The sequence below is a fragment of the Equus quagga genome, chromosome 13 (genome assembly GCF_021613505.1).
Source record: "Equus quagga isolate Etosha38 chromosome 13, UCLA_HA_Equagga_1.0, whole genome shotgun sequence".
Lineage (NCBI taxonomy): Eukaryota > Metazoa > Chordata > Mammalia > Perissodactyla > Equidae > Equus > Equus quagga.
The window spans coordinates 16,872,609-16,899,577 of NC_060279.1; the positions used below are offsets into that span (position 1 = coordinate 16,872,609).

A 26,969-nucleotide genomic window follows, 5' to 3' on the forward strand; every position below is an offset into this window, starting at 1 on the left:
CTATAATAATATCAGACAAAGTAGAACATAAAGCAGGAAGCATTGATAGAGATAAAAAGTTACTCAACCAGGAAGCTATAACAATTCCAAATTTGCTTGCATCTAGCACAGATAGAATAAAGGAAGGACTGAAAGTCTTAAAAAGATAAATAGAAAAAATCAATAGAGTGAGAGATTTAAAAATATCTCTTTTGATAAATGATAGAAATGTAAACCAAAACTCTCAGCAAAGATACAGAAAATCTGACCATGCTTAGCCAAATACACCTAAATGATAAGACAGAGTACTTCACCCAACATTGCATGTCTTATAGATACCTAAATGTAATAAGAGGATGTCATAAACAACCTAATGTCAACATAACTGAAATTTCAAATGAAACAGACAAATTTGTGGAAAATACAACAAACTAAAATGACATGAAAAGAATAGAAAATCTGAAAATTCCTATATATTTTAAATAAATTAAATTTGCAATTAAATCTCTCTCTGAGATTGAGACACAGGTGCTTGCCAACACCATTTCCATCTAAAAGGGTAATGGAGGACCTAGTAAGAGCAATGAATTAATGAAAGGAAATCAAAGGTATAAATATCCTAAAACAATAAATAAAACTCTATTGGCAGAGGACAGGATTGTGTGTGTATAAAATTCAAAAGAATTTGCAGACGAACTTTTTGAATGAATAACTTAATTTAGGGAGGTTGTGGAACACACGGCCAATATATGAAAATCAATTATATTTCTATATGCCAGACACAATTAAAAAATGAAACTTTAAAATCATGCCATTTACAAGTATACCAGAAAATATCAAAAGACTGGAAACAAATATAACGGAATATATACAATAATGTTACATGATAGCTATAAAACATTATTGAAAGAAATTAAAGACATAAACAAATAGAGGAATATACCGAGTTCATGGATTAAAATGTACAATGGAGAATGACATCACAGAAAATGGTGAGTAGGGAGCTTCAGGGCTCCATCCCTCCACAAAACAACTAAAGATTTGGCAAAAATTGTCAGAATCAGAGTTTTACAGAACTTTGGAATCTAGTCAAGAGCTTACAACAACCAGGAGAAGTCTTGGAGAAGAGAGAAGGGGCTGCATTGTGATAAGCAAGTGCTGTGGCAATTGTCCATCTACCATCCCCTAATTCCCTCCCCGCCACTAGTGATGGCATGATGACAGCAGCGCAAATTCTTGATGCAGGTTGCTAGTGCCAGAGAAAGCAATATGGATCTTATTTTCAAAGAATTGTGGTGCTCTGTTTCAACCTGAAGTTGCTTCTTGGCTCCCTGAAGGACTGGCACAAGGACTTGCCTTTGTTTTGCCCTACTTGGAGTGTTTTTAGGGCTGAGAGGCTTCTCAAGTGACATTTGCCAAAAGCATTTAAAGGCACAAGTATTGGCCACAGCAGCCTGGGCCTGGGGACAACATTAGACAGACCAAAAAGCTGGAGAGAGATGAGGTTGTAAAAGTAGATACACGGGGTAATAAGAACGTTTTTTTCCTGCTTTGTTTTTTTTCTCCCCAAATTCCCCCAGCACATAGTTGTGTATTTTTAGTTGTAGATCCTTCTAGTTACGGCACGTGGGACACCACCTCAACATGGCCTGACGAGTGGTACCATGTCCGCATCCAGGATTGAACCAGCGAAACCCTGGGCCGTGGGAAGCAGAACGTGCAAACTTAACCACTCAGCCACAGGGCTGGCTCCATGGGTAATAGGAACTTTTAAAACTCCCACATATACTTGAAAATCAAGAGAGTCATGCACATGGCCAGAATTGGATGTGTGCTCAGAAAAGGCATGAGAAAACCCAAAACTTTCACCTCTGGCTGAACTTCAGGGTCCAGGGAAGCAGGAAGTTAAGGCTAAGAAGAGCTGTAAATGGCCTGGCTGAGCATTTGCAAAGATGCTCACAGAGCCAACTTACACAGCCTAGTAGAGTAATTTTTTGGGTTTTTTTGAGGAAGGTTAGCCCTGAGCTAACTGCTGCCAATCCTCCTCTTTTTGCTGAGGAAGACTGGCCCTGAGCTAACATCCGTACCCATCTTCCTCTACTTTATATGCGGGACGCCTACCACAGCATGGCTTTTGCCAAGCGGTGTCATGTCCACACCCAGGATCTGAACCGGTGAACCCAGGGCCACCGAGAAGCGCAACGTGCGAACTTAACCACTGTGCTACCAGGCTGGCCCCTCTTCTTTTTTTGACATCTAAGGAAACCATCAAAACACTACTTGGCCACAAATTAACAGAACACAGACTTCAGTGGCCAACATGACAAAGAATACAGACTTTGCAAAAATAATTGAGAAAAGTCACCAAACAAGCAAATGACAACCACCACAAAAGCAGAAACAACAAATCCCAGGCAGAGGGGAGAATCTGATTTTCAGAGTTGCCACATTATAATGCTCAAAACCTCCAGTCGTCAACAAAAAACAATGAGGCATACAAAAAAAACCAAGTAAGGCCCATTTGCAGGAAACAAAAAATCAACAGAAACTGTCCATGGGTAGCCCAGCCATTTTGTTTGCTAGGCAAAGACTTTAAAACAACTGTCTTAAATATGCTCAAAGAGTCAAAGGAAACCATGAACAAGGAACTAAAGGAAGTCAGGAGAGTGGTACTCACCAAATAAAGAATATCAATGAAACAATAGAAATGATGAAAAGAAATTCTGGAACTGAAAAGTACAGTAACTTTGAGCAAAATGAAAATTAAAATATCACATACCAAAACCTAGGGGATGTAGCAAAAGCATTGCCCAAAGGGAAATTTATAGTTGTAAATGCAGATATTGAAAAAGATACCAAATCAATAACCTAACCTTATACCTTTAGGAACTAGATAAAGAACAAGCTAAACCCAAAGTTAGCAGAAGAAGGGGAATAATAAAGATTATAGTAGAGGTAAACAAAATAGAGGATAGAAAACTAATAGAGAAAATCAATTTTTTCTTTGCAAAGATCAGCAAAATTGACAAACATTTAATTAGACTGACCAAGATAAAAAGAGAGAAGACTCAAAATTGCTAAAATCAGAAATGAAAGTGGAGACGTTACTACCAACCTTAGAGAAATATAAAGGACTATAAGAGAACATTATAAGCAATTGTATGCCAACAAAATAAATAATTAAGATAAATGGACAAATGTCAAAAAATGTGCAAACTATCAAAACTGACTCAAGAAGAAATAAAAAATTTGAAAAGACTATAAGAAGAAATTGAATCAGTAATTGCAAATCTCCCAACAAAGAAAAACCAAGGACCACATGGCTTCATTGGTGAATTCTACATAACATTTAAAGAATTAACACCAATCCTTCTCGAACTCTTCCAAAAAATGGAAAAGGAGAAGGCACTTTAACTCATTCTATGAGGCCAGCATTATCCTGATATCCAACCAAAGATATCACAGTTAAAGAAAACTATAGACCAACATCCCCTAAGGACATAGATGCAAAATACTAGCAAACCAAATCCAGAAGAATATTAAGAAGATTGTGTACCATAACCAAATGAGATTTATCCCAGGAATGCAAGGGTGGTTTGACATATGAAAATCAATCAATGTCATACACCACTCTGTTAGACTGAATGAAAAATCCTCTCAACTGATGCAAGAAAACACTTGACAAAAATCCAAAACTCTTTCATAATGAAAACATCCAACAAACTAAAAATAGAAGAGAACTTTCTCAATATAATAAAGGACAAATCCACAAGTAACATTAAACTCAATGGTAAAGGACTGAAAGCTTTCTCCCTAAGATCAGGAACAAGAAAGGAGGCCTTCTTCCACCACTTCCAGTCAACAGTGTACTGGGAAAAATAGCCAGAGCACTTAGGCAAGAAAAAGATAGAAATGGCATCCAAATTGGAAAGGAAGGAGTAAATCTATTTCTATTCACAGATGACATGATCTTATAGATAGAAAATCCTAAAGAATCCACACCAAAAAAATCTAGTAGAGCTAATAAATGAATTCAGCAAAGTTGGCAGGGTGCAAGTTAACGTGCAATAAGAAGTTGTATTTCTATACACTAGCATGAACAATGTGAAATGAAATGAAAACAATTCCATCTGTAATAGCATCAAAAAGAATAAAATACTTAAATTTCACTAAAGATATGCAAGACTTATAAGCAGAGAACTACAGAATTCACTGAAAGAAATTAAAGACCTATGGGGCCGGCCCTGTGGCTGAGTGGTTAAGTTCACGCACTCTGCTTTGGCAGCCCAGGGTTTTGCCAGTTTGAATCCTGGGCACAGACATGGCACCACTCATCAAGCCATGCCAAGGCGGCATCCCACATGCCACAACTAGAAGGACCCACAACTAAAAATACACAACTATATACCAGGGGGGCTTTGAGAGAAAAAGGAAAAATAAAATCTTTAAAAAAAAAAAAAAAGAAATTAAAGACATACATAAATGAAACTATATCCTGTGCTCTTGGCTTAGAAAACTTATGTGACAATACTGCCCAAAGTGATCTACAAATTCAGTGTAATCCCTATCAAAATCCCAGTGATTTTTGTGAAGAAATGGAAAAGCTCATCCAAAAACTCACATAGAATTGCAAGGAACCCCAAATAGCCAAAACTATCTTGAAAAAATAAAACAAAATGGAAGGACTCAGACTTCTTGATTTCAAAACTCACTACAAAGCTATAGTAATCAAAACAGTGTGGTACTGACATAAGGGTAGACATATAGATCTATGAAACATAATTCTGAGTCCAAAAATAAATCTATATATCTATGGTTTAGATTAAGAAATTTTTGGTTAATAATTCTGTATGTCCTCTCTGTTAGTGTGTTATTTTTACACATTTTCTTCCTCTTTTGGTGGTTACTGTATAGATTTCAAAATGCATCTTTGACATGTTAAAGTTTAATGTAAATTAGTACTTTTACTGCATATATATTATTGTTTTATGTCAATATTTACTTAGGCTTACTCATATATTTACTTTTCCTTTCTTTTTTATTGTTTCCTGCTCGTCAGAGCGGCCATCTAGGATTATTTTCCTTCTGCTATAGGGCACTCTTTGGTATTTCCTGTAGTGTAGATCTAAAAAATGTCTTTATTTTGCTTTTATTTTTGAAGAACGTCATCTCTGGATATAGAATTCTTGTTGGAGTTATCTTCTTTCAGCACTTTGAAGATGTTATTTCACTGTCTCTTGGCTTCCTTGGTTCATTTTGAGGAATCAGCCTTCAATCTTCACTGACATTGCTTAGTAGAAGAAAATATTTCTTCCTCCACCCTATATCTTCTCATTGTCTTTGCTTTTATGCAGTTTTACTATGATGTGCCTAAGTATTTATGCAACTTGTGGTTGCAGGACTCCTTGCATTTCTGGCTTGATGTCCTTTGTCAGTGTTAGGAAAATTCCAGTTATTATCTTTTCAAATATTTGTTCTTCTCCATTAGATCTCTTTCCTTCTTCTGATAATCTTACTACACTTATTTTCAACATTTCATCATGTGCCATATGTCTCATATGCTTTTTTTCTGTATTTTTCCATGTTTTTTTCTCTATTCGTTTCAGTCAAGATATTTTCCTTTGATGCAACTCCTAGTTCAACAATTCTCACTTCAGCTGTGTATAATTTGTCAATAAAAGCATTTATTAATTCTTAATTTTCTAAATTGCAGTCATTAAATCTTTTATTTTTAGAATTTCCATTTTCTTTTTACTGTGTTCAGTCTATATTGATATTTTTCTTCTTCTCTTTAATTCATTGAACTATATTAATAATAGTAATTATAAAGTCCATGTTTGGATTCCCTGTGTTTATTTAAAATGTCATATTTTTCCCCCTTGGTTTTGGTCAAGTCTTTTTAGATATCTTATTATTTCTGCTTTGTTTGTGAACATTGTTGGTACAAATTTGTAAAGATAATTTGAGGCTCTGGGTGATGTTATTTTCTTCCAGAGAGGATTTTATTTTACCTCTGATATACACTGAACTAGTAGCATTCAGATATCCTTAATCCTTTTAGGATTGAGTTGGCTCAAAGCTAGCTTTTATTCTCTCTGATGAAAGAGCTATTTCTGGTTTCCCTGATTCCTAGAGGTTCCGATCGAAAGCCTGGGATGTTTATCAGGGCCTCTTCACCTTTGTGGTCTGCAATTTTTTTCTCCTTCTGCTCTGAGAGTCTGTCCAAAGCTTTGCTAAATTTCTCAGTAGCAATTGTCATAATTGTCAAATGCCTTGAGAGTAAAAGCAGTGCCAAAAGTTTTTTTGCCTATTTTTCTAAAGGCCTATAGTTTGTTTTCTGTCCTATTGTGGCTTTATCACTGCAAATGCCTCAAGGGCAGTTAAAGTATTGGTGTGGCTTACCTTTCTGGTTTTTAACATTCTCTTTGTTTCTCATTTCTATGTTTTTATTTTGTTTTGTCTCAATTTCTTACAAGCTTACTTATGAGGATAAAAGTGGTTTTTTTAATCCAAAATTTCTAAGTATTTTTTTATTGGGAGGTTTTTTGGGATTCCTTTGAGGGTTTTTGATATCTAGTCTTCTATAATTTGGATTTTATTTTTTAACATATTTAATTACACTATTTAGATCCAGTACATATATCTATTGTTTTCAATCCTTTTTGTATGCTATCTGTCACCGAAAGTGTTACCAAACCATGCAAAAAATTCCTGTGGGGGTACATTCCTACTTAATAAATATTTTAAAGCATTGCCTATATTACTGGGCCATGTTCCAATTTCTGGGGATGAGATGAGTAATATACCATCCCTACCTTTAATGAGTTGATAATCTATATTTTCTTCTACAATATTAACCTCGAAGGGCTCCTCAATACTGAGACCCTTGGAATCTATTATTCTTTAACAGTAATGCTTTAATACATTTTTTGAAATAATGGTTTCTAAATGGCAATAATGAGATAGATACCCACTCTAAATTGTGTGTGGTGTGATAGAATACCAGTTGGGAAGCTTGTAGCGGAAGCAGTGTCCTCAGGAAAGAAAATGGTTTCAGTTAAAGCAAGATGGTATAGGGAACTCTTACTAAAGAGGTCAAGAATCTGTGAGAGCTTGCTGATTACAAAGCAGTAGTTCCAGAGGGCAAGTGGAAGGGTTTAGGATGGGATAGCAGAGGTGTCAAGGAAGACCAAATGTCATGTGGAGTACGGTCTAGTAAAAATGGTTGATTGGGGAAGGCATGAAATTTGGTGTTGGAATGAGAAGCATGATGGACTCGGCCTCAGCAGTTTTCTGAGGAAGGTGGGTTCTAGGCCTTGTAGGGAAGGAAGAAATTTTCCTTTACCCTTCTATGTTCTTCTGAGTGGTCTAAAAATTAAATTGACATGAGACAGAATTACAGGAGAAAATGAAACAAAGTTTAATAATATGTATACATGGGAGAAACCCAGGAAAACTGAGTAACTCGCCAAAATGACCAAAGCCACCACCCTAAATATCATCTTCAGCTACAGAAAAAAAGAGGGTGTTGGGAATAGTGGTTTGGGACTGCAAAGGGGAGGAAGGCAATTCAGATGGTGATGCAAAAGCAAATGTTTCGTAGACAAGTTTGCCATGCCTTGCAGAGACAATGAGACATGGAGAAGACTTTGATCAAATGGGCCTTGCTAGGTTCCTCCCTGTCTACCTCACCTGGTTTATATTATATTATAGTTATCTATGGTGATAGCTCCTTTCTGGAACAGGCCTTCTATCTTAAATTTTTTCAGGCAGTTAAGGGGAAGGTCAAAGTTTCTTCCTGAGTCTTCTGTTCTTAAAAATAATCAAGCCAAAGAGACATTTTGGGGTAGCAAATTATGCTCCCTTACAGCCTAATGGCCAACAGACTTAGATAACAGAGCTTGGACTGATATTAACATCAGGAGTGAAAACCATCCCTAAGTCACCTCTCAGTACTAATGGCCTCAGATGGCAGCAGTTGTGGGACTGTGGTTTTTCCACATGCACTCAATGTATGATAAATGGCCTTGCTACTTTGTCCTTTCTTATTCTCTGCAGTGTCCTTTATAACATGGTATTCCCCAATTTTGTGATTTATCATTAGATTTTACAGTGGAAATTGTCAGAGAACCAAAGATACTTCCATCTTCATATAGGAAGATGTCTTTGTTTAAAAGAGTTGGTGCAAGGAAGCCTTCAGTAAGACCCAGGTAAGACATAGGATCTGGCTACAGTAACATCTCAAGGCACAAGTTCTCTTTAATCTCAACATCTCTAATCCTGAACTTACCTTTCTGTGGGAAGGTTTCCAGACTTTTTTCCACATATCATACATACATGCACAGGCACACTTTGTATTTTAAATCATTATTCATTTTCTAAAGTCGGTACCTTGCAATAGATATTATACAATAACTTTTTTAACTTAACAAACTATTATGGATATCCCTTCATGGCAATGCATATAGGTTTACCTCCTTCCACAGTATGGATGTAGCATGATTTATTTAACTATATATTTTTATGGACATTTACACTATCTTTAAAATTTCATTGCTATAAATAGTACCACAATAGACATCTTTGTATATGTATCCTTGCCTATTTGTGTTTTTCTGGATTGTGTACTACTATGGTAGCTTCCTAACTGGTTCCTTACTTCATCTCTCTCTCCCTTATAATCAATCCTAGAGTCAGCCTCTGGTAAGTTCCCACTGATGGGCAAAGATTCTGTGGTCCTTTCTTTTAGGAGTATCCCCTCACCTTTCGTTCCACTTACCTTAGCACAAGTGCGACCTCACAAAAAATTCTCCACATATATGTCTTCTATGACTTTCCTCTCCTCTGACACTAAATCTCTAAAACATAACACCAAGCACTTACCATGTACTATTTTTTACTGCTCTTTATTTTTTAGGTATGTTTTCCACTTTCTTGACTATAATTTTCTTGTAAGCCATATCATTCATCCAGTCATTAATTTTTTTATTCAGTAATTATCTACTAATGACTAGCTATATGGAAAATCCTCTTAAAATGATAGAGATATATTAGCACATAGAAATTTGGTAGTCAAAGTCACTGGCAGAATACTTTGCATAGAGAAAGTTCTCAGAAGTATGTTTTCAGTTACTGATAACATCTATTGGGGGTGGTAAGTCCTCTGTCTTTCCTGAAGACTCTATATAGTTATTACTCCTCTTTAAGGAACTGAAATTATTCCTGGAGATTCAATCATTTATACCTTTGCTGTTCCTATTTGTACTACTCACCACTCTTCACTACATCTACAAAAATACCTATTTTCCAATTTAGTTGAGTATGAGTATCACAGAAGTCTTTTCTAAATCATGTATTCACAAGGTCATTAAATTCTAGAGGGAATATGCAGGGCCATATAGTCTAGCTTCAGTGAAAACCACAACAGAATGGCCCAGGGATGCCAGAATTGCAACTCTCTTAAACCTTGTCCCTAGCCTTTTTTCAAGGTAATAAACAGCTATTTATCATATAATGTGTCCCAGACCTTCTGTGAGTGCTAATGATATAAAACATAAGGCATAGTTCTTGCCTTTAATCTAATACATAACTAAATAAAATGTAAAGCTGACCTTAAAATCTTATGATAAAATGTTGGCTAATTACTGTGAGAGTGTGGTGGAAGGTGAAGGAAATTTTGAGTGAGGATTAGGAAATGGAGTACTAGAGGCAGCCCTGAACTGCATGTAGGAATTCAACTGCAAAGAAATGGTAGTATTTTGTGGGTAGGGCTAAAACTTCCAAGCTGAAGAAATGACAAAAAGATATAAACTCATGAATATGAAAGCAGTAGTCAAAGACTTGAAAAGAGTCCAATGGTGTTAAGCAGAATGCAGAGGGTGAAGGGACATAAAACACAAGATCAGAAAGCTGGATTGAGATCAAATAACTGAAAGAAGGTCTTGAGTGAATTATTAAGGAATTTGTATTGATTAAATGGCAATGAGGATTCATTGGTATTTGTTGGAGCAAGGATAGCAGAAATGCTTGTTATATGGATTTTAAAAATATTACTTTGGCAGAAACAGCAATGATAGTATAAGGAGTAAGAGACTCAGAAACTGAAGACAGAAATAATAGTTGGAAGATTGTTACACTTGTTTAGGCAAGTGATATCAAAGGCCTGAAGTAAAAAGTGGGAATAGAAATGGAAGGGAAGATACAGATTTAAAATACAATGAAGAGGAAGAATCAGACTTCTGGAATGGTGGAGTAAGAACCACACAAATTTTCTCCTCATGAAAACAATGATAACACTGGACATACCTGTCAAAAAATTCAGAACTCTATAAATTACGTTATCCAAAAATGTCAATTAAAAATAATTATTAGACATCCCCCTCAGCCCCCCACCCCCCCCAAAAAAAACCCACAGGAAAGTATGTCTTGTACACAGAGGGAAAAGAGCTATCAATAGAAACTATCTCTGAGTTGATTCAGATATTGGACTCAGCAAAGACTTCCAGGCAATGTGTCCAATGTACTAAAGGAAACCATGTTTAAAGAATTAAAGGAAAGTATGATGACAATGATTCATCAAATATAAAATATCAATAATAAGATAAAAATTGTAAAATAGAACCAAATAAAAATCTGCAGTTGAAAAGTACAATAACTGAAATGAAAAATTCACTAGAGAGAATCAACAGCAGATTTGGGTTGGCAGAATAATCAATGAACTTGAAAATAGCTCAATAGACATTATCCTATCTGAAGAAAAAAAGAGTAAAAAAACATAAACAGAACCTCAGAGACCTGAGAGATTTCACCAAGCACACCAACATACAAATAATGGGAGTCCCAGAAGGAGAGGAAAGACAGAGAAAGGGGCATAAAAATTTTTGAATATATAATTGTTGAATACTTTCCAAATTTGATTAAAACCCTTAATCAAGACATACAAGATGCTTAGTGAACTCCAAGTAGGATAAACTCAAAGAGCTCCACACCTAGACACATCATAGTTAAACCACTGAAAAACAAAGTGAAAATCTTAAATGCTGCAAGAGAAAAATTGCTTATCATATTCAAGAGGACTACAACAAAATTAAAGTTTACTTCATATCAGAAAAAACATTGACCAAAGGTAGTGGGATGATATATTCAAATTAAACCCAAGGGAAGTAGAATGAAGTAAATAATAAATATTAGAGTAGAAACCAATAAAAGAGAAAGAAAAAATAGAGGAAATCCGGGCACAAGTAGGGTTTTTGTAAAGAGCAACAAAATTGATAACAGTTAGCTATACTGACCAAGGGGAACAAGTGAGATGACACAGATCACCAAAATCTGGATGGAAAGAGAGGACATAACCACTGACTCCACAGAAATTAATCAAATTGTATGGAAATTCAAGCAAGAAATTAGACAACTTAGATGAAATAGGTAAATTTCTAGAAATACCCAAATTTGTGAAGTTGACTCATGAATTAGAAAATGTGAATAAATCTGTAACAAGAAGAGAAACTGAGTTAGTAATTTAAAATCTTCTCACAGAGAAAAGTCTAGACACAGATGCCTTCACTGGAGAAATCTATGAAATATTCAAAAGATAAATAACACCAATAGTCTGTGAACCCTTTGAGGAAATTGAGGGAAAAGGAACCCTTGCTAACTTATTCTGTGAAGCCAGCCAGTATTATCCTGATCCCAAAGCCAAACAAATGTGTCATAAGAAAACTACAGACCTATATCCCTCTCCAATCTACATATAAAAATCTTCAAAAAAATATTAGCAAACCAAATCCAGCAACATATAAAAAGGATTATACAGCATGACCAAGTGGGATTTATCCCAGGAATGAAAAGCTGATTTAACACCCCAAAATCAATTAATACAATATGTCATATTAATAAAATAAGGGAGAAAACTTCACCTGATTAACTCAATTGATGCATTAAAAGCATTTCACAAAATTCAACATCCATTTATGGTAAAAATTCTCAACAAAATTAGAATATAATGGAACCATCCTCTCCTGATAAAGGGCATATATAAAAACCTATAGCTAATGTCATACTTAATGAAATAAGTATATAAAGGAGGAAGAACAAGTTGGACAACTTGCAGGTGTGTGTGGAGAGGTTTAAATAATACCTATGAGATAAAGATGAGGTTAAAAATGGCAGTTGACATTTTAAAGTGGAGCTTATGGGAACTAAAGATATAGTTTCACTATATCAATGAGAATTGAAACCACTTCCTCATATCAATGAAAATTGAAACCACAGGGAGGCAGAGATGACCTAGCGGAAAAAAAGTCATAAGGAAAAAGTAAAGAAGATTCAAGATGAAACATTAGAGGCACCTGAGTTAAAGGAATAGTGAAAGAAGAAATCAACAAAGGAAATTTAGAAATATTGATCAATAACTGCTGATCATTCATGCTCTGCCTCACTGAAATGACTACCAATTAGGGGTTGCTTTGAATCTATAATGTAAAAAGAGGGTTTCCTTGAAAAAAAAAAAATCCCCTTCAAGATATCTCTTCTCCTCTTCCATTGTGGTTGTCAAATGATTGGACCAAGCTCAGGACGGATACATAAAAGTTTAAATTTATCTCCAAGGAAATAAGAAGAGTAACCAATTCATTCACCCTGCTCTTCACACATGGCTAAAGGCCCACAGCCTGGGAGATGCCCTTCCCCATTCCCTAACTGGAGAAGAATCCAGGGTGACCATGCCCTTCTCTCCACCAATGATGCTTTCTTTTTTCCAGAAACTTGACAGAAGTCCTTCTAAATACACAACACTTGGAGTTCTTCAGGGATTTCCTCAAAGAACGGAAGGCTGAAAGCCCATTGCAGTTCCTGGTAGCCATACAGAAGATCAGTATTGAGACAAATGAAAAGGTTTACAAGTCTCTCCTTGAAAATATAATCAAGACTTTCTTCCGTGGCAGAGTCTCTGCTGGTATGCATGCCCTCCTCCTGATACTGTTTCCTCCTCCATTTAGCATCTTATAAGAATAGTTTGGGAAAGAGCTTGTCTTATGTGACCCCCCCTGAGAGAGCAGAACAGAGCAGCAGCCACGTGGGGTAGAGCTGACATAGTGAAAGCAGAGAAAAACAATAATGAATCCAAAGCATGATAGTAGGAAAAGAAACCAAGTGCAAGACTCTTGCACTTATATGTGAAATACATCCTCTTGTTTAACTTTATTCAACCCTGAAAATAAGATTTTATTTAATCCCTATAAGGTAGGGATAAATAGCTCCATTTTACTAATGAGGAAGGTGAAACACAGAGAAGTTAACAAATGTTCAGTTGGTAGAATTTGAATTCAAACTGAAGTCATTTGACCCTCCAATCTATTAGACTGGAGGTGGACACAAAAGAAAGAGCTGTATGCAAGGTTGCAGCGTCCATCACCCATGGGTTGTAAAGAGAGTTGTGCTAGGAAGGAAAACTCTCTCCCCAAAAATCTTTGTTTCGTAAGTTTTGTCTTGCTTTCTTGCAAGGGGCAAGAGGCTTAAGGCAGGAGGGTAAGTCTGACCCATATAAATTCATCTTGGCTGGAAGCAGAAGGTGCAAGTAAAGCATTGACCTATAATTCTAGAGGAAAACCAAGTGGGTGAGCATGGTTCCACCCTGGGGGGTAAACAAATCTACAACAAAGCAATAAAGATAAAGCCTCCTGTTTTGACACAGATGAACAGACAGGGCTTTTCTGTGTGTTTGTTTTTTGTTTGTGGTAAACCAAGATAAAGTTATTCATTTTTGAAAGTAGAAAAAGAGGTAAAATTGGCAAATCTTTACTTGGAAGAAATATTTATTTGTTGAGTCTCAGGGTATCAAGTTCTATACATCATTTTGAATGATGTAGAAGAGAAATGAGAGTATGCTGATCCTGTCCTTTATAAGTTTTCCTGTCTTGTTAATGAGCACAATAGTCTCTGAACACCCCGAGAATCATATTGCCCTTATGATGCTTATTTGTAATCTTGAACTCTATGCCTACCCCAGCAATTTAACTTTAATTCTTTACTCTTCTACTTTCTTCCTAAACCACAAACTTCAAACTAGCTGCAGAAATGAGTCCTTTATACATTTCTTTCCCCTTAAGCACTTATCTTTAAAATTTGCATGGAACTAAACCAGGAAAGTACTTGATCTACAAATACACTTGCACATAATGTTCGAAATACGCTTTTGAGGTTTTTCAAACAAATTGTGGAGAACTCCATCTAACTAAATTGAGAATAAGAGACTATAAGACTCTAAGATGAAGACAAAACCAGCTGCCTCAGAAACGGTAGACAAGAAGATGATGGCTTTTTCTCCCTCTCTTGCATTTTTTTAGAAGAAATGCTGCAGTGCAATGCCCCTATTATCAAAGAAATCTCTCACATGAATACTGTCAGCACAACCACATTGTTAACGCTCCAAAGCTATGTCATGAAATCTCTGGAAGAAAAGTGGTGAGTATTGCTGGGTGAATGCAGTGATCCTTTCTGAAGCTGCTCATTGGTTTCTGAAAGTTACGTTACTCAAGGAGTCTCACAATCTATTCTTGAAGTTCACTGTCAGAGCCCGCCTACAAAAGAAAAGCCAAACTTATCTTGAACCCCCTACCTACATACACACACACACACACACACACACTCACACACACACACACACACACACACATCCTGTTCATTTGACTTAACAAGGAACAATACAGCAGAGGTCAAGAAGGACAGACGGATTGAAACGGTAAGATGTGCATTTCTGAGTATCTCACCCTTCTCCAATTCCCACTTCACCTGCCTCCAAAAGCTAAGATAGGTTTGCCTTGACTATTACCTTTTATGTGTCAGGCTTTTGACTTCTTTGATATTCTTGGTCTCCTTCTGGCAGGTTTAAAGATTACCAAGAGCTTTTCCCACCTTGCCATCCGGAGGGGGAACCTCACGTTCCAGTTTTGCCTAGGAAACCCTCAAAGGCAGTAGCAGTTTACCTACAGGAATCCCAGGTCAGTGAGGAAGACAGTGAGGATGAGACATTAGGAGCAAGAAAACCACTGCCTAGGCGTTGCTGGCCATACAAAAGAGTTTCACTGTTAGCCTATTTAATCACCAAGAACAACTGCTCTTTGAGGTAGGTTTTTAAACCCCCATTTTGCGAAGGAGGAATCTGAGACTCAACGAAATTGTTACAGTGGGAATTTAAAAAGAAATCTCTTTCTTCGTTATCTGTGATTAGAACCAATTGAGTGATTGGCACAGGGCTCAGATGCATGGAGATCAAAATGTCAATTTTTTTCCTGCTGAAAGCTAGCTTGGAGGACGTGGATTGGCCATAAAGACAAATGGTTTGATAATCTTCTCTGCACCCAAATTCAACTTGCTTACTCGTCCAATCATTGGCATCACAGAACAACTCAGGCCTCCACTTCCCCGGGTGAGCCCCTTACTGTATGACAAGGGGCAGGCCTGAACACAGGTGTCATGCAGACAAGCGTCTCCCAGAGAGAGAATGCAAAGAGTTGAGAGAAAAGCATGCCCATTTCCTTTTCCAAACTTGTCAATTATCTAATTCATTCTTTATCCCATGGGAGGAGAGAAAAAGAGAAGAGGAGACAGAAATGTTATTCAGGAAAGTCTCTCCATATGATGTGAGAAAAAAATACATTATTTAAAAATCCTTTTAAATAACCCCTTGCTCAATGTGTCTTAGATTTCAACTAGTATCAGAAGGATTGGGGCCCAACTCTGACTCCAAAGGTCAGGCTAAGATATCTCTGAAAATAGTGTCTATGGCCATTGATCCAGTACTCCTGATATGAAAGTGTGCTGCTTTGTCTTTTCTCGTTTTTATTTCCTCCATACATGAATCAATTCCATGTCCAGGTACCAAGAATGATCATGAAGCACTTTAAAAAGAATCTGCACCCAGAACCAGGACAGTTTGTTTTAATTTCAGGTCTTCCTTGTTCTTAGATAAAAGAAGAAACCAACCGAATGTACTTAATCCCTCCTTTGCGCCAAGCGCTGCATTGGGGTTTACGTATATAATCACTGACCCTCATCACTACCCGTCAGCTGTTGTTTCTATTTTCCCTGTGGAGCCATCAAGACACAGGTCAAGTAGGTTGACCCAAATTACACGACGAGGGGAAAACTAGGCTCCAGGCTCAAAGTTTCTGATCCTAAATCCAGTGGGGTTTTTAACTTCACCACTGTTTACGTTGAGATTCCTCTCTGTAGAATGAGACAACTGAACTAGTTGATCAACAAGATTTTTTCTGGCTCTAAACATCAATTTCTCAGAGGGCAAATGAACTGGAGAATGGTCACTGGGTATCTATTAAGAAACGGATGAAGACACTTAAAAAAGGCATTTGTGTGCGTGGGTGTGTGCTGTGTAAGAATGTGCATATAATTATATTTTTCTTTTTTCAATGCTTAGAAATGGTTCTACTCATTTCCTTATTTCTTCAACACGGCAGAATCTGCCTGAGCCATTATTCCCTTCTTCTGAGTCACACTCCTCTCTGTCCTCTGTTGCTTCCTGTTTTTAGCTCTCACACTGCCTCTCCCAATCTCAGCACCTCAAATCTTCACTGTTGAAAGACAATGGTAGAAGGAGCATTGCCAATGCCCGCAGCCACACCTGGTTGGAGCGGAATCTTCCGTCCACCAGCCACTTAGTCTGGAAAAGTTTACACCAGTTCTCTGACCTGAGTTTCCTCCCCTTTAAATTGGAGTTAAAAATTATTCCTTATAAAGGAGGTGTTATGAGGATTAAATGTAATGAATGTCAAGTTTCTGGCACATACAGACTCTCAGTGGACAGCAGCTATACTAATGAATAAGTCATATCCCCCTCTCTTTCCCCAGATGAGAGGCTGGCTGAGAATGATCAGCTTTATCAAGAGCTTTTGCAACTACCGCAGATTTATGTCTAATCCCAGCAAACGCCAGGAATTTGAAGACTATCTTCACTTAGAAGTACACAATAGCAAGGAAAGTAAGTCACATGTCTAATTTACCCCCTTTCCCTGTTGATGTTCCAGCCACAAGGGTTAGCCCAGATTAGAAGCTGCAAGCTTATTGCTTTGTGTCAAGCCTGTGTTAGCTGCAGTCTAGCAAGAACCCCAGGTCCTGGTGCAAAGCCAAGCCCAGGACTGCCTAGAGAGGACATGTGCCCAGTGGCTTCTGCTCAGGGAGCCAGAAAGGGTGAAGAATGACTAGTCTAAAGCACTGCGAGATCTTACATTCTGCAAACCTGTCTTTGTATCCTTTGTCCGTAGTATGGATTTATTCAACTACTGCATTCATTCGTTCATTCATTCATTGAACACACTTTGTGAGAATCCTCTATGTGGCAAGCGCTTTGCCAGGAGCTGGGGATAGAGTAATGAACATGCAGCATAGGATCTTCCCTCATGGCACCTACAGTTTTGAGGGCAAGACAGAAGCTAAGAGCCACAGATGGTGGAGCCAGATTGCCTGGGTTTGAATCCGCCACTTTCTAACTGAAAGACCTTTCGAAAGTGACTTTGTGCCTTTTCCTCATCTGTAGAATGGAAGTAATAATTGTGCCTATTCCCTAGGGTTGTTGTGAGGATTAAGTGCGTTAATACATGTAAAGCACCTTGGAACATTCTGGGCAATAGTAAGGGCTATAAAAGGGTTAGCTAGTATTATTGCTAATATTATATAGTGGTGACAAGTGACCCCAATGATAATCACAGGGAGATCCTAATTAGTCAAGGGGGAGGATCCAGGAAGACTTCTCCCAGAAAATGACATAAAGTTGAGTTTTCAGGAACGAGCAACAAGATTTATTTTATTTATCCTAAAATAAGAAAGAAGACGGTGCCATTCAAGAACTGAAATCAGGCTAGTTGGACTAAAGATGAATGAGATGGGGAAAGCGCCTGAAATGAGACAGTAGGGATGGATAGCGACAGAGCTCATCTCTCTGATGACTTTTGAGCAGTTCTAACTCTCAGTTAAGGCTGTAAAACACAAATTTTGCAATTGTATGTTTCTATGAAATAAATTCCTCAGATGGAAGTAATGGGTAAATGGTTAAAAATAGTTAAATTTTGGCCCTCTAAAAACCTGTGTCAATTAAACTCTCACCAACAGTATAAATGAGTGCGGATTCCTCACATTGTCACCAACGTGGGATATTATACATTTTTTTAAAACTGCCAATCTGGTAGATAAAAACTAATGTAGCACTCCTATGTATTTTTAGTAATTGAACTCTTTATTGGTCATCTGCTGCCTTTTTTGAACTGTTTATGTCCTTTGTCTATTTTTCTATTGGAATTTTATTGTTATTATTATGTTTTCTAATGTGCAAAACGTTTTTGAACGTATGTTTTATCAACTGCTTCACAGACAAACATTTAGAGTTTAGGAATATTTCTAGCTCTTTTGTTTCTTCTTTTAAATAAAATCAGCTCAAACCATTATGCTGCAGAATGTAGGAAGTCCAGTTTCACCCTCCTTCCACTTCCCACATCCCCTGCGTTGCCTGAGAGCCCAAGAACAGGCGTGCTTCTGCAGCTCAGGCGGAGATCTACCCGACCAGCGGTCTGCTTTCCATCGCTATAGTTTAGCTTTTTCTAGGATCATTATATCCTCCAATTAACTGACCCATTTATTATTATGAAAGGATCTTCTTTATCCTTGGTAATATTCTTTTCTCTGAAATCTACTTTTTCTGATGTTAGTCACTCCAGTTTTCCTTGTACTACTGCGTTAGCATATGTATCTTTTTCTATTCCTTACTTACGGCCCATTTATGGCTTACATTTAAAGTGCTTTTCTTACAGCCAGCATATAGCCAGATCTTGCTTTAAAAAAAACAAAATCAATCTGACAACTTTAGCCTAATTGAGAGCCGACTGTTAGATATTCAGGAATTTTGTGAGCAAGTTGACAAACCAACGATAGCTTCAGAAATCAATCATGGTGGGAGTGTTTACTATAGAAATCGACAAATGATACAAATCAGACTCTCCCTCCCCTACCACAGAGAGTCTACAAGCATCCACTGCTCCAAGATTTCTTGGGTGGGTTTAGCACCCTCTTTTCCTAAAATCCCTGACTATCATATCAACTTCAGCTGTTATCCAGACCTTTTTTTTCCTTTAAACTCAAATCTAAGTGATAAAAAAAGAAAGATTGTAAGATAGTAAGGAGGGACCTTATGTCTTGTTCAGTGCTATAACCCTAGCACCTAACACAGTGTCTGGGACATAAAAGGTGCTAGGTGTTTATTGAACGTTGAGGTGACCCTCCCATCCTATAGGTAACACTGCACTGAAAGGAATCCCATTTACACCATAGGGGGCACCACGTCCACATCAGTTATTCCTGAACAAATATCCAGAATAAATGATTTATGGGAGGAATAGTAAATTCTAGAGCTGATTGACAATTTCCTTAAATCCAGCCAGGCAATTAACTAGGATCTACTTGTCAGATCTAACCCCGAACTGTTCTCTTCTCAGCCCTGAACCCTATGAATGGATTTCTTCGGATATCCCAGTCAAGAAACTTTCTAAAATAAGTATCTTATTTTTCTGAGACACAATCCGAACCTTCTGTACTCTCCTTTTTATTCCTGTCTCTTTTCTACTCCAGCTTCCTACCCTCTTTCCTTTCTTTAACGAACTTTTTTTTTCTTTTTTTTTAAGATTTTATTTTTCCTTTTTCTCCCCAAAGCTCCCTGGTACATAGTTGTATATTTTTAGTTGTGGGTCCTTCTAGTTGTTGCATGTGGGACACCGCTTCAGCATGGCTTGATGAGTGGTGCCATGTCCAAGCCCAGGATCCGAACCAGTGAAACCCTGGGCCACCGAAACTGAGCACATGAACTTAACCACTCGGCCACAGGGCCAGCCCCCTGACGAACTTTCTCTTTGCTCTTCGTGTTTTGGCTTTTTCTTTGTGTTGCTTTCCCAGTTTACTTCTAAATTACTTCTCTGATAAACCTTGAATAATCAACATCAGGACCACACATTCCATTTTGAAGTCACATTTGCATATTTAGTCTTTGTAGAAATGTTAGGGATTAGCATAATTATAGTGTGATTATATTTCTATTAGACAAGCACCAGGAAAACGCCTTTCAATACTCAGTTGATTTTTTTTTTTTTTTTTGGTATCTATGTTGTCATGCTATCTGATCAAATGGTTTTTTCAGCAATCCTTCAAGTTGAAGTAAAAGATTGAGACTAATGGTAGGGAATCACTATGTCAATCAGACCAAAGGTGGGTCCACAGTTTTCTTTCTTCATTTTAGTTTTATGCCCAGGTCAGAGGCTTCAGGCTTAAGAGTGAGCTGCTCAAACTAGATGTGAATTGCCTCCTCTTCTCTTTCAGATCTCTCCCCATCACCAAACGTATCAGGACGCCCAGTCTCAAACCCCACAAATGTCCGGAGTGTGGACCCTGAAAATGGAGATATAGTGCTTTCGAAGCGACGTATATTTGGCCACAGGATTATCACTGTCAATTTTGCAGTCAATGATTTATATTTCTTTTCTGAAATAGAGAAGTAAGTTTTTCATCTCTCTTTCCCCCCATGGCTTTCCATTCTTAGTACCTCCCTGCAGACTGGAGTAGCCTATAAGTGGCACAGTGATTTCAGCCCTGCCAGGCTGAAAATCTCCATCTGAAAATCTCACTGAATGCTGTCACTCTATCCATTTCCGCCATTCTTTCCTTTGGGTCTGAAAAGCTCTTCAGTATTCTGGGGTTCCCAATATTGAAATGCACTTACTTATACCCAAGAAGGGGAGCACTTTTTTTCCTATTATTTATTAATATGATAGGGGTCCTCTTCTGTCGCACCATTGGACCAATAGTTCTTTAGTTAAGGCAAGGAATTATAATAATAAAAATTATGTGTGTGCGTGACATTAAACAGATGTTTTTAATTTAAAATATGTTAATGTACATTCACTCACCTGTCAAACTTTTGATATAAAGCCAAAGCCATTCCACTATTTGGAAGTCCACATATTTTTCTTATGTAAGCTATACCCTAAACGTTATCTACTAATTCCAATTTTTCTCTTCTTAAAGTGGAGTGAGAATTTAAAGGTTACTGCAAAGCAATTTAATCCTTCTGGATTTTTATACTCGTTTTTTTCAATGTTTTGAATTGACTTGCCACACCTAACTCAATAGCAATTTTCAAAAAGCAACTTGCCTTTATTGGAACATTCCAAAGCATTCCGATTTATTTTCACAGAAACAACAAATACCTTTTCTTTTCATGTTCAAATTTTGTCAATTTTCATAAATTGTGAATTATAGTAACAAGCACAACAGGCAAAAATATTGGGGAAGAAACATGACTAACTCAGTAAATATCTGCCTCAACTAGTTGGAGAAATGTGAGTGTACTGGAGAAGGGACCACCAGCGTGTACCGTCACCGGGCCACAGGCATCAGTCAGTGTGCTTCCGGAAGTGCAGAGCACCTGGTGACTCAACACATCACTAGGGGCATTTGCTTAAGATCTTCCACTGCCCCAGTGAGGGATTCAGCTCAGTTCCACAAACACTTGTTGCTTGCTTTCTCTTTCTTGGCACTGAATTTGGCACTGGAGATACAAAAAACAACTAAGACATTGCTCTCTACTCTCCAAGATCCCATAGACGAATGGGGATGGCAGAAAAGACACACAAAAAAGTGAGGAAGTGGGTTGATAGGTGCTATGGACAAGTCAGGCCCAGGAAGTGCATTTAGACAGACAAGTGAGTCCTCAGGTATGATTTCTTGGGAGACTGGGAGCTGAATTTTGAAGGATGAGTAGGGGCTAGTGAGATTAAAAAAAAGTGTGAAAGGAGGAGGCAAGTGAGGAGCAGAAGAAATACCAGAATGAACAGCCTCTGCAGCTCCAAGTCCCGTCGCCGTTGTCTCTGCTTTCTCCCTTGCCCTCTACAACCTGTTCTCTGCCCAGCGGCCGGAGCAGCCTTTTAACAGTGTAAACCAGATTATATCACTCTCCTGCCTAAAATGTTCCGGTGGCTTCCGATTACCACTGGAATAAAGTCCAAAGGTCCTCCCATTGCCTAAAGGGCTCTGCAGGAGCAGGACCTACCTACAGCTGGGAGCTCACCTCTTGCTCCTCGCTGCTTGCCCCTGCTCCGGCTCTGAGGCTCCACTCTGCGCCGCCCGCGCCCCTGCTCAGCTGCTGCCTGCTTCAGAGCCCCTGCACCTGCTGCTCCCGCTGTGGGAAGAAGCCCCAGCCCTCAAGTCTTCAAGTGACTGTCTCTTTCTTTCTCTTTGTTCCAGTCTCAGTGCCCATCCCCTTCCCAACCCCCCTTCTGTTGTCTTCATAGCACTCTACTGGGTATTTAAGGATTCGTTTGTTTACTTATAAACTCCTTCCCCTCATTGATTTGTGAGCTCCTGGAAACCAGGACTCTGTTTACAATGTTCACTGCCGACCCCCTGCTCCCGGAACTGTGCCTGGCACAGAGTAAACCCTTAATAAGTGTCCACTGATTGAATAAAGGCATGGATATGCAAAACAGGCTTATAATGGGGGCTGGCCCCGTGGCCGAGTGGTTAAGTTCGCGCGCTCCGCTGCAGGCGGCCCAGTGTTTCGTTGGTTCGAATCCTGGGCGCGGACATGGCACTGCTCATCAGACCACACTGAGGCAGCGTCCCACATGCCACAACTAGAAGGACCCACAACGAAGAATATACAACTATGTACTGGGGGGCTTTGGGGAGAAAAAGGAAAAAATAAAATCTTTAAAAAAAAAAAAAAAAGGCTTATAATGGGAAAACCGTGGTTACCAGGTATGTAAAATAGTTAGGATTTAAAATGGCCTGAGGGAAGTAAGCTGTGTACTTAAATCGAGAGAAGGTATAACTGAGAGATACTTGATAGTTAATAAAAGAATACGTTGCTGGGAGACAGAGTACAAGAGGGGTTACCAGGGGCCGGGGGAGATGAGGAATGGGAGTTAGTGTTTAATGGGTATGGAGTTTTAGTTTGGAAAGATGGAAAAATTTCTGGAGATGGATGGTGGTGGTGATTATATAACAATGTGCATGTACTTAATGCCACTGAACCAGTTAACAATGGTTACACTGGTAAATTTTATGTTATATATATTTTACTACAACAAAAAGAATTTTTAAGAAAAGGAATATGTTGCTTCCAAGAGTAGTGGTAATTGTGAGAGGGTCAGCACAGGAGGGGAAAGAAAGAGCAAGACAGCCCTTGGCCCTTGCAGTAGTCAGAGGCGAAACTGGGGCAGGGGCTGGGATGGGTAAAGAGGAGGGGATGGGCTAAATAAGGGAGTTAGTGGTACAGAAATACACTTGAAGAAGCACTTAGCATATTATCTGACATGTGGTTGTCGCCCAATTGGTATTTGATGATGGATGAATTATGATTGACTGAATGAAGTCACAACCTGGCCCAGGATTGGCCCTGTCTCTTTTAGGCCAGAAAGAGGTCTGGGCTAGCCACCCTATTTAGTCACTGCTTTCATATTCTCCTTGCTAATTTCCTACTTCCTGCCTCTTTTTAGATTTAACAATTTGGTGAGTTCATCTCAGGTGCTACTGTTCAACCGGGCATACAACGAGAATGATGTGATCCTCCTGAGGTCCAAAATTAACATCATCCTAAAGCTATTCTTGCATTCTGAGATCCCTCCAAGGCTGAGGGTAAGAGGGACTCCCGCTCCTCTCTGGCCTTTTGCCAAGAAGCATTTCCCCCACAAGAATCCTGAAAGCTAGTTGTCAGGTACTTCCTAAGTCGTGGGTCAGCCAGATGTCCTTTACCTAGCAGCCCCATGAAAAGCTTCTGCCTTCTGGGGAGGGGGTGGTCTTGAAGGTCCTGGGGGGCCAAGAGAGGTTTTCTGCCTTCCTTGGAGCCTCTGCCAGTGACAGGCTCCCATTCTTTGGATAGGTGAATATCTCTGACTCCCAGAGGGATGCCATCCTTGCTACCATTGCAGAGGGCCACCTAGATCGGAACACCTTCCACGGGGCTGTCATGTCTCTCTTCCCCGTCATTATGTACTTCTGGAAAAGGTAACTATCTCCCCTCAGCCGAGGACCACGAGATCAGGAAAACACGTTTGACTTTCTAGAGAGTTTTCTGTCTTCCTCTAGCCCTCTGTTTCACAGTCTCTAGTTTCGTGGGAACTGAGAGGGCGCATTCTTATTCTCCTCGCCGCCCTCCATCCCTCACACTCTCACACTGAACACTGAATCAGAGGATGGAAGGCCAAGTAAGACTGGGGATCAGAATGCCTGCTTCCCGTCTCTTCCCTGTACTTGCTTGGAACAAGGGCGTTAGGTTTTCTTAGGTGTAGATTCCTCGCGTAAGGGTGAGGGTGGACCCCAGCTACTTGGGAAGAGGTTCTGTCGAGGCTAACACAACTATGCTAGTGCTTAACAAGCCTCATGGAAGCAGCAAAGCCAGAAAAGTTTTGCTCTGTTAAGGCCAGATCCCATACTTACTGCTAAAGGCACAGTTGCTAGATATTTCAGTTTTCAAGAGGAGCTAGAAATTCAGATTTTTGGTGTCATATTTCCCAAGGTTAAAGTGGCAAATGTGGCAATTAACTCGAAACAAAAACATGGTGAGGAAGCTGGGAAGGCCAAAAAAATAAAACGAAAACCAACAAAATCTCTGCATGACAAATGCAAGCCGTGTGGTCCGCCCGTTCCTGATCTTCCTGTCCAGGTGTGGGCTGAGAGTCTGGCCTAGGTTCTCTCAGCTGGTTCCTTACTCCTGTGGTCCACAGTGGCGCCAGCTCACATCTTCCACATAGTGAATGGCAGTGCCCTGTGTGATGGTGACCAGAGGACAAGTGGCTGCAGTGTCCCCAGACCAGGCTAATTGGGATATTTAGATTATTATGTGAGTCCAGCTCTTTGGGGCTCCCCTCTCCCAAACACACACAAAAAGTTACTTTATGAAAATGGAAGTGTAAAGATTACTTACCAATCACCAACCTTTACTTTAAAATCTCTAAGATAATTATTTAATACAGGATCCAAGGAAATACAAAAATCTAAGTTTGAGATAACCAGATCAGCCTTTTGAACACCAGCTGCTATCTAGCACTTAATTCGAGACTGGATTCTAGTTCTCCACACCAGAACTTAGTGGGAATTCATCCTGAAACTTTCTGGAGGACCAGGAATCTCTGGGAAATATATTCTGCTCCTGGTTTGAGTCAGCACTCAGCTCTCTCTCATGCCTCCTTAGAAAGTATAGGGATGCTTCAGACAGGCTTTGAATCCCTAATCCTCGTGCAGCTGGCTCTTTATCTGCTTTCCTATATACTACAAAGAGTTTTATGTTGTGCACTGTGCCCATGTATATTATCTCAGATGAACCTCTCGACAACACTGTGAGGTGGGTAGGGCAAAGCATTATTGTCCCTATGAGGAAACTGAGGTTCAGAGTGGTTAAGGGACTTGCCAAGGATCACTTGGTAAACGGTAAAACCGGGATTAGAAACCAGGTCTCTTGGCCTCTTAAGCACCATAGAGAATGCATCCGTAGCATGTTGGGAGGTCTATGATGGGAGGGAGACCCAGTTTAGCTAGTGGAATGGGAGAAACCAACTGTGATCAAATAGAGTCCCTCTTGGGGAGGGGGAAGGAGGGCAGCAGTCAAGACCACCAGAGTCAAGTCAGGAAAAAAAATAAATGCAGTCTCAGCCAAGACCAACGTCCAAGGGGTCCAATCCAAGGGGTGAGGGATAGCAAGGGTTTAGGGACCAGGGAGGAAGAGACGGAGAGTGTTGCGAGGGCTTCTCAGGTTGCAGTGAGTATGTGAGTCTGAGTTCATGTGAGGAACCAGGGTCTACTCCAGGGAAGAGGCTGTTGGGAGTAAGGTGAGGGGGTCACAGCTCTCAGTAAGGAATAGGATGGAACTCGGGGATCAGGAACTGAGAGGAGGCCAGTCAGATGGTCTGGCTGCAGCATCTCACAGTCTGATGATGAAGCGAGCACCCCAGAGGTTAACCCCACCCCAGGTTTGGGTACAGCAGGCTTTTTACAGACTCTGTTCACTGGTGATTCCAGAAGGAAGTCCCAAGATATTGCCCATGCCAAGCCCTCACTGGAGCTGGGCCTGGACAAAGAGGAGGCCTCAGAAGAAGGGCCACTCTGAGGCCAAGCACTCTCCTCTCCTCTGTTGGACACCCCACTCTCTGAGAGGACTAGTCCTAACCTGGTTCCCTTGTGTTCTAGCCCCTGGGCTGGTGATTTTCTCCCTGTGACCAGAAGCCATTCTTCTCACAGGTTTTGTTCCTGGAAGGCAAACCGCTCTTACTTCCAGTACAGGGGGAAGAAGTTAAAGGACATAAGAATTCCTCCTAAACCTGTGTACAAGTACCCTCCTTGGAGTGGAGGTAAGTTCCACCATGACCCACAGCCCCATTCTCTAGCACACAAGACTCATGAAGGCAAAGTGAGGGCCAAGAAGGACCAGCTGAAGACTTCACAGAGGGTGTTTGCTGGAGGGATAGGCATCTTGTTAACTTGGCCCTCAGAGAAGCATTAAAGTATATTTACCTGTGGCTATCAGTGCTAGCAAAAGGGTACCCACCCATGCACTGCTCCCCAGCAGGACCTCCCAGGATGCCTCTGGGTGTGTGGGTCACAGTGTCCACAGTGCGTATATGGAGCTGGTGACCTGCTTTATGGCTGTTGACGAGCCCCGGCTCCAACTGTCTCCATTCACCCTACCATTTGAAAAGCATCTATTTTCAAGTGTTAAATGAGAAAATAGAAAAGTGGATGCAGATATATAAGTGGATATATAGAGTTTTTATGAAAGCATGGGAAAGAACTTAGAAGTAAACATCAAGTGTTAATAGAATTATCTCTGGGCGGGGTGATTATGAGAGGCTTATATATTTATTATTAACATATTATTAATTATACTTTATTAATGTATATTATTTATATATTGTGTATTAGTAGTATATTTATAAATAAATAGTAAG

The 26,969-nt window shown here is 39.4% G+C and overlaps 1 protein-coding gene across 1 annotated transcript in view; it reads left to right on the top strand.

Annotated features, from left to right (window-relative positions):
• The window catches only part of RGSL1 (regulator of G protein signaling like 1), a 62,955-nt gene that overhangs the window by 32,339 nt on the left and 3,647 nt on the right, over positions 1-26,969 (top strand). Inside the window, exons 10-18 of the mRNA XM_046684187.1 lie at positions 8,084-8,189; positions 12,738-12,931; positions 14,322-14,439; positions 14,861-14,975; positions 16,843-16,972; positions 20,350-20,524; positions 23,526-23,664; positions 23,909-24,033; positions 26,263-26,372. Coding sequence (XP_046540143.1) covers positions 8,084-8,189; positions 12,738-12,931; positions 14,322-14,439; positions 14,861-14,975; positions 16,843-16,972; positions 20,350-20,524; positions 23,526-23,664; positions 23,909-24,033; positions 26,263-26,372 — 1,212 coding nt within the window. The remainder of the gene's footprint in view (positions 1-8,083; positions 8,190-12,737; positions 12,932-14,321; positions 14,440-14,860; positions 14,976-16,842; positions 16,973-20,349; positions 20,525-23,525; positions 23,665-23,908; positions 24,034-26,262; positions 26,373-26,969) is intronic.